General features: G+C 28.3%; 1 protein-coding gene across 1 annotated transcript; it reads left to right on the top strand.

Moving 5' to 3' along the window:
- Positions 1 to 377: 377 nt before the first annotated feature.
- On the top strand, positions 378 to 3,304 carry LOC113374468 (ATPase inhibitor mai-2, mitochondrial-like). The gene is made up of 3 exons (XM_026614504.1): positions 378 to 524; positions 2,794 to 2,920; positions 3,142 to 3,304. Exons 1-3 carry the CDS (start codon positions 472 to 474, stop codon positions 3,268 to 3,270), a joined length of 309 nt encoding a protein of 102 aa, XP_026470289.1. The 5' UTR covers positions 378 to 471; the 3' UTR covers positions 3,271 to 3,304.
- The last annotated feature ends 4,254 nt before the right edge of the window (positions 3,305 to 7,558 follow it).

Here is a 7,558-nt window from a genome sequence, read left to right as displayed (position 1 = left end):
AATTTTTGTCAAAAATTTATATATAAATAGATAATATTTATTTATTTTAATTTTTTATTTATTATAATATAAATTTATATACTATAGTTTCTCAAAAATTCAAAGCAATTTTTTTTTCAAAAATGTTAATCTCTTTAAGAAAAAAATTTTTTTGGTACGGAAAGTTCCAGCAATTTGCCTTAAGGCAAGCCATGCGCCCTACTAGTTTACCTGAGTTTACCGTAGTTTACCTTTTACTACTTTTAGTCATTTTGTACATACTTATTGTACAAAAGCTGTGTCTCTATCTATCGGCATTTCATCAAATTTATTCCCAATATCTGTTGACATTTCAAGTGAGAGCTGTCAGGCTGTCAACAGTGTCAACATTAGTCGCCTGCGTTGAAAGCTGAAACATTTCTATTTTTATCTCGAATTGCACAAGCACTTATTTAGTAACTTTAATTAGTGTACAGTATTAGCAAACAAAATATGATGAACATTCAAAAAATTGTTAGGAGCTTAAACCGAGCTGGAGTTGCAAGGTAAATAACAAGAAAAAATGTTAATTGGGAATGAAAAGAGGAAAAAGCGTTTAATCACGTTATTACACAACTCTGCTATCTCGTACTAATTTATTTAATGATATTAAAACTTTATCTAACTGTTGCTACTTGAAATGTTTTAGTTGCTTATATTTGTTTGTTATTATGCCGGTACATATTACGCAATAATATTTAGATTGTGAAGAAAAACAATGTTGGCGTGTTCTGTCTTGATGATTTGCACAAATTTTGATGTTCAACGTAAATTATTATATTAACTGCCATAAATAATACTTTAATTTAAATTGCAGATCCTATTTATTTTCTGCATACTTTGCAACTATTAGATAATATAAAACTTATATAAATATTTGCAAACTTGTTTGAATGTTTGTCAATATTTTCTTACCAACTTCATTATAATTATTTGCACATTTACAGGTAGGGATTGTGCGCGTATGATTTTTATTATTTGTATATATATATATATATATATATATATATATATATTATCATTAAATCTCCTACTTCATTCAATTTCAATACTGATGTTGTATATTCTGTTTCTTGCAACGACTGCTCTTTCCAATACATTGGACAAACCTCACAATATGTACAGGTACACAAAAGAATGAGGCAGCATGAATTAAGTGTAGTTCACCATAAACAAAAAAATTCTAAAGTATCCTGGTACAACACTCTGTGGAAAATGCTCACTCGTTTAACTTCACTCCAAAAATTTTATATCATGAAAATTGCATCTTTAAGTGGTTATTTGCGGCAAGTTGTCTTATACTTATGAACGCTTCTAATAGTGTTAACATTAGATTAGATCACAACCTGTTGCATGATTCTTATTTAAATTTTTCACACTTTCTGATATCTAATTAATATAGATATCCATTGAAGAATAATTTAAGTATAACATGCACACATATACAGACAGATTATAAATCAAGTGTTTTTCTTTTCAAAAAAATCCATTGTTCAATAATCAGTTTGTCAAACAGTCATCCTATAACATCGAGGGAATAATACTTTTTGTCTCACTTAACAAACTCAAAAAAGACTTAATTCAAAGAAATTTTGAATTACAAAATTCGTTTCTTTGTCTGACAAGAAATTTATAAAATCAGTTTTTTTTTTGATAACTCTTTTTTAGTGAAAAAGTGTTAGCGTACAATCAATCATACAGGTAATTGTTTTTTTCAGTAAGGGGCCGTTCAAGTATTACGTAAGCACTATAGGGGGGCGGGGGGGTTACTGATTTGCTTATTTTGCCTATTTTTGTTAAGAAATTTGCTTACTTTTGATGACAAAGGGGAGGGGGGGGGTAAATAATTGTAGTAAATCTGCTTACGTAATACTTGAACGATCCCTAACCTTTCTAATTTTTTTAAATTTTTAATATTTTGTTACATAATCCACTCATTTATTTTTATCATTTTCATTTTGATTACATTGTCATATTTTGTACATTATTTTTCCACAATTTTATTTATTTTTTATAAAAAATCCACCATCTTCTGCTTTTCTTAAACATATTGTTTGCTTAAATCTTATCAAATTCATGTTTCTTGACAGATGTCCTGAAGATGGAACATACCTAGTTCCAAAATGTAGACAGTAAATAAATAAAGAAATGGTTTTTTAAAAAACTTTTTGATTATTTGTTCAAAGCTCTACAAAATATTTACAAATCCAAGACTCTGCCATCTAATATATGTATATATATATATATGTTATATATATATATACATATAAATATATCTTGATAGTTTTTTCGACGTTGAAACATATTTCAAAGTAACTAGCAGCCCATTCGTCGAAATAAAAAAGGTATAAAGTATAAAAACTTTTATTTATACGTTTCGACACAAGATGCGTGTCATCATTCAGCAACACAGGACAAAAAACACTCAACAAAAATTTATTTAAAAAATTAAACTTAATAACATATTAGAGAAAAACATTTTTTTAGAAAAAAATTATGAATAACTAAAAGATTTGAAAACTAATTTGACTAAAAGTTATGAAATGCATCATTGTGAAGCGAGAAACACGCCCATACCGAGCAACCATACTCGACTCATATATATATATATATATATATATATATATATATATATATATATATATATATGCACACACACAAGATAAGACAAACTATGACATTATTTAAATCTAGTCTTTTTCTATTGGTGTGATATATGTACTTTCATTCTTAATATTTGTAATGTTATTAATTCAAATAATTATGGTGCATAAGAATGTCAACTGGACAGTATGGTGACGGTGCTGGCAAAGGAGGTGGTGGTGGTGGATCCATCCGTGAAGCAGGTGGATCTTTCGGCAGAATGGAAGCTGCTAGAGAAGAAGAATTCTTTTATAAACAGGTAATTATGATATAAATTTACAATAATACTATTATTCGTGCTTTTCATGTATTCGAAATTAGTTTTGTCAATTTTACCACATCTCATTATCAAAATGGTGTTTTAATTTGCACACTGTAAATTACAATAAACTTTTCAATTAATGATGAATGTGGTATTAAATTATATTTGCTTAAACATTGTGTATAAAATAATAAATTATATTCAATTTATTTTCTAAGCAACAAGCCCAATTGAAGAAACTTAAGGAACAAGCAATAGATCAGAAAACTTTCCATGAGGAACAATTAAAACTTCACAAGGAGGCTTTGGAGAGACATGAAAAACATTTGGCTGAGCTTAAGAAGTAAATTCAAGTTTCATATATAGCATTATGATAATGTTAGACAGTGATAAAAATTCAAATATTTGTTACTATTTACTGAATTAATAAACTTGCATTAAAGCTTCTATAAGTTATTAGTTTTCTAGCATTCTTAATACAACTCATTGTCACTACATATAGTTTTTAAATTCATGGTGCTATGCATGTATTGTACTAGATATTGTAAATAATACATAACTTTTTTTGTGAAATACTGTTATATTTCAATATGTACTCATTTCATGAAATTGCTTTAGTGCCTTCAGATCTTATATTAAGTTCATCTCAGATCAATCAAATGCGATAGTGTAAACTGGTATTGAATCAGGAGTATGTGTTGGTGGAACTTAAGTATGTAGAAATCCTAACATAGAATTTATAGGTGCTGGCTCTTAAAAGGACGAATATCATCTTTAAACCCATGTAAGTTTTTAAACTGTTTTATTTAAATATAATTGAGAATCTATGAACAGATAGGATCTTGTTGAGATTTTATTTTTATTCTTAATTTTACTTCTATTTTCAATAAGCTTTAAGTTTTTGATAACTGGTTGGTATAATTTTTATTGCAACAATAATTTATAATAGTAGTTTCAATAATTAATATAACAAAAACAAAACTGAAAGTTTATTTTGACTAGCCAAAACTATTTGTTTGGTGCAAGCTTCTGAGATAATTTAGTTATTGAAGTTTTTCATATATAGCATTTAGTCTATGTAGTAGTTTTCAAACTAAAGCTAGACTTTTTCCCATAGAGTAAGATTTTTTAAGCGAGAAATAATCACAAATAATTTTTTTGTCATTACATTCCAAAAAACTTTTGATTATTCTGGTTATAAACTTTTAGAACAGACGAATATGCGTATCTTTTGTGCAGAACAATTGCTTTTTCGCAATGGAAATTTCGGACTTATGGCGAAAAAGTAGCCAAACTTACCATTTTTTTCTATTATTATCAAATTATAATATTTCTTATAAAGCATTACTGACTAACTTTTGCGTTCCGTGCCAGCCAATGTTAATTTTGTAAATACCAAATTCTAACTAAATATTTCAGACTAAAACTGTGAAACTTTCGAGTTTTAGAGAGAAAATAATATTATTGCATGAAGGCCTTATTTTTCGTCTGGTGAATAGTAATTTGATATTTTTAATGTTATACTACAAAAAATGCATTAGAACGGAGCTCCAAATCGTATAAAATCTTGGCATACTAACAAAGCAAAATTTTGAACTACTTTGATACCTACGAGGAAGCGCTGTTAGAACAATTCACTTATAATCAAAGTGAAGAAGAAGAAGATGTAGAAACATTTTAAAATTATAACAACGACGAATAAATTTAGCTGCTATGTTATATTTACTACTTTCACCTTTTACCAACCCAAATTCACAAATATTATTTTGCAATAGTTGCGAAACAAACAAAATCACAACAGCATACTGGGAAAAAAATGCACAAAGCACACTACCTCGTAGGCGTTTAAACGTACTTTTCAAAATAATATATCTTTAAAACGGTGGCTCTGAGGAAAAAAAGTATTGATGCATTTTTTGTAGATAATTTTATGATCTACAAAATTGTCTCATATAATTTTGCGATAAAATTGACCATTTAGCAGAAAATCGTTAAATCCATTTTTTTAACCTTTGACCTTGTGCCATTTTTTAGCTCGCATCGGAACGATGAGGACTTTTGAGATTTCTTTTATAATTGTATTTTAAACAATTTTGCCAAGATACAGCCCATTATGAATTATTGTAACTTTCACCCTGATTTTAGGTTAAAATTGATCGGGCTATAAGTTTAGTACAATATTTTTATACATTTTTTGAACAGTATTAAATATTATAATTGTGGAAAAATGTGATTAACCATTTGCGCCCTTCTGAGGCACTCGGCAGATGAGCAACGCGAGGCCCGCTGTCTTTAATGAAGGGCGTTAAATATTTTTCTGCGGCCCAAGAATAAAGTAGTATTTTATTTATTTTATCAATATTCTTCTATCAATAAAAAATAATTATATTGTATTATTTTCTTTTTGCCTTAATTTATGTTTACATTTTTTATTCAGTATTTCTTTATTATGATATTCATTAGTATAAATCAAGCTTTTTGTAATTTTTTTATGAATGGTTTGCCATAAAATTTTAAGAATTAAATACTATCCGTGAATTAAAAAGATTGCTTACTCTTACAATAAATTTATGTTGTCTCTGCAAAATTTAGTATTAGTTATTTTTAAGGTCTATTTTATTCGTAAATTTATCAAAAAGTGATGGATATATAAAAAACGATATATTTTATTACGAAGTACAGCAGGTACGTTTTTGTCAGAATACTGCGCCGAGATGCTGGTAAATTGTATTTGAATCGGCGCCGAAAAAAGTTTATTTATCTGCTATTAGTCGCATTATAATTATTTATTGTTTGTATTATATTTATTTAAAAAAAATATAATTAATTATAATATATGTGTAGGGAAAATATAGACAAAATAGCAAAGCGGCCTTAATTAAAAATTGGCTAGATTTAGTAACGTTTCCGCGAATTTATAACATGAAAAAGACATAATATCAATCCTGTCATTTGTTGAGTGTCATTGTCGCTGGAATCTTTTCAAACATGTATCGCGCCTTTAAAAGTTCATTTTGGGGATGGTTTTCTCATGTTTTTCGGGAACTTACATATTGTTATTAGCAAATATTTCAATTAAAATCAATGAACTATTGTAACGATTGGGATAGATCACGAGGCTAGTTTGTCCTAACCATTACACCACGACTATCTCAAATAATAATGCATAATTATCTACTTTCCGTGGGGTAAGTTATAGAAATAGCGAAAAAATCGAAAATATTTTTTTTACATACCTTTACGTTACAAAAGTTTCTGAATATTTTGGCATACCTTAGGAAAAATTCATGTATGTGTGTGAGTGTGTGTGCGGATACACATTTTTTCGACTATTTTGAGAACACGTTTCAACCGATTTGAATAGTTAAAAAAAACATTCGATTCGCATTAATGGGGAGACGTGCTGATTAGTTTTTAGTAAAAAGTGATTCAGTTTTTTTAATTATTCAAAAAACATTTTTTTGTATTGACGATACGAAAAACTGATTAACATTTTGGGAAGATAGGTCCAAAGTAAGTAATAGTGCATGGCATCGTGCCATACTTTCCGTACCGTAATAAAATGTTCGAGGAATATTAAATGTTTTCAAATAGATTATTATAAATAAATACTGTAACATTGTCTAATAAAATAAGAATAATATAAACTGAATTGCAACGTTAAAAAAATTTATTTAAAGTATATAAGTGAGCTTCAGCAAGAAGTAAAATTGAAAAATAAGAGAACTTTAGCAAGAATTAAAATTAAAATCTGACTTATTTTCGATATACAAAAAAAAAAATCAAAAATTGTCAAATTGTTTTGTCAACACAAGCAGAAAGTTTTCTGAGTCATTTAAATCGGATGCTCCGTTCTCTCAAAATCTCGATTTCTATTTTCTGTATCTTTGCCTTGTATCTCCGTAACGGCTGGACCTGCCTTTGCCAAATATTATTCAGCACATCTATCAATATGAATCGAATGTTTTTTGAAGCATTCAAATCGGTTCATTCGTGCGTCCGAAAACGTGAAAGAAAAAATGCGGACATACAAAACACAATGTTCAATAAAATGTTCAGAAACCTTCAAAACATGAAGATAGGCAAAAAATTTTATTTTGAATTTTCGGCCAATTAACTATCCTACGGGAAGTTAAAAAAATGCCATTTCGGTCAAAAACGATAATTAGACATATCAACATTAAAGATATTTAATAGAGATTTTAACTCTTTCGTTACTAGTGCTTAGTATGTATGTATTATGAACATATGAAACAGTATTATCTGAATTGGACCTAATAAAATATAGATATGAGAAAATTTCAAGGTAATGTTGTAATAGCAAAAACCAAAAACTACCACGTTTTTAGGCGCGGTGCACCGTTCAGTGTTGTCACTCCAGCGGAATGGATTGCCGTGAGGAAAGAGTTAATTTTTAACTTCCCGTAGGGCAAGTTATAGTAATCTCAAAAAAATCGAAAATTAAATTTTTATATATCTTTACGTTTCAAAACCTTCTGAACATTTTGGAATACCTTAGAAAAAAGGGATGTATGTGTGTGTGTGCGCGTATGTGTGTGTGTTCGGATATGAATTTTCGTTTTCGAGAACACAGATGAAGCGATTTAAATAATTCAAAAAACATTCGATTTGTAT

The sequence above is a fragment of the Ctenocephalides felis genome, unplaced genomic scaffold, assembly GCF_003426905.1.
Source record: "Ctenocephalides felis isolate EL2017-DRISC unplaced genomic scaffold, ASM342690v1 CF-g0.4_SCAFFOLD_01823, whole genome shotgun sequence".
In the NCBI taxonomy this organism is placed as follows: domain Eukaryota; kingdom Metazoa; phylum Arthropoda; class Insecta; order Siphonaptera; family Pulicidae; genus Ctenocephalides; species Ctenocephalides felis.
Note: the sequence above shows the minus strand (reverse complement) of the source record. Positions and strands in the feature narration are given on the sequence as shown.

What these genes read in the sequence shown, in the direction of transcription:
- LOC113374468 (XM_026614504.1), top strand. Translation starts at nt 472, where the DNA reads ATGATGAACATTCAAAAAATTGTTAGGAGCTTAAACCGAGCTGGAGTT. An exon ending in AACCGAGCTGGAGTTGCAAG is followed by an intron (nt 525 to 2,793) that starts GTAAATAACAAG and finishes ATGGTGCATAAG; the next exon opens with AATGTCAACTGGACAGTATG. An exon ending in AAGAATTCTTTTATAAACAG is followed by an intron (nt 2,921 to 3,141) that starts GTAATTATGATA and finishes TTATTTTCTAAG; the next exon opens with CAACAAGCCCAATTGAAGAA.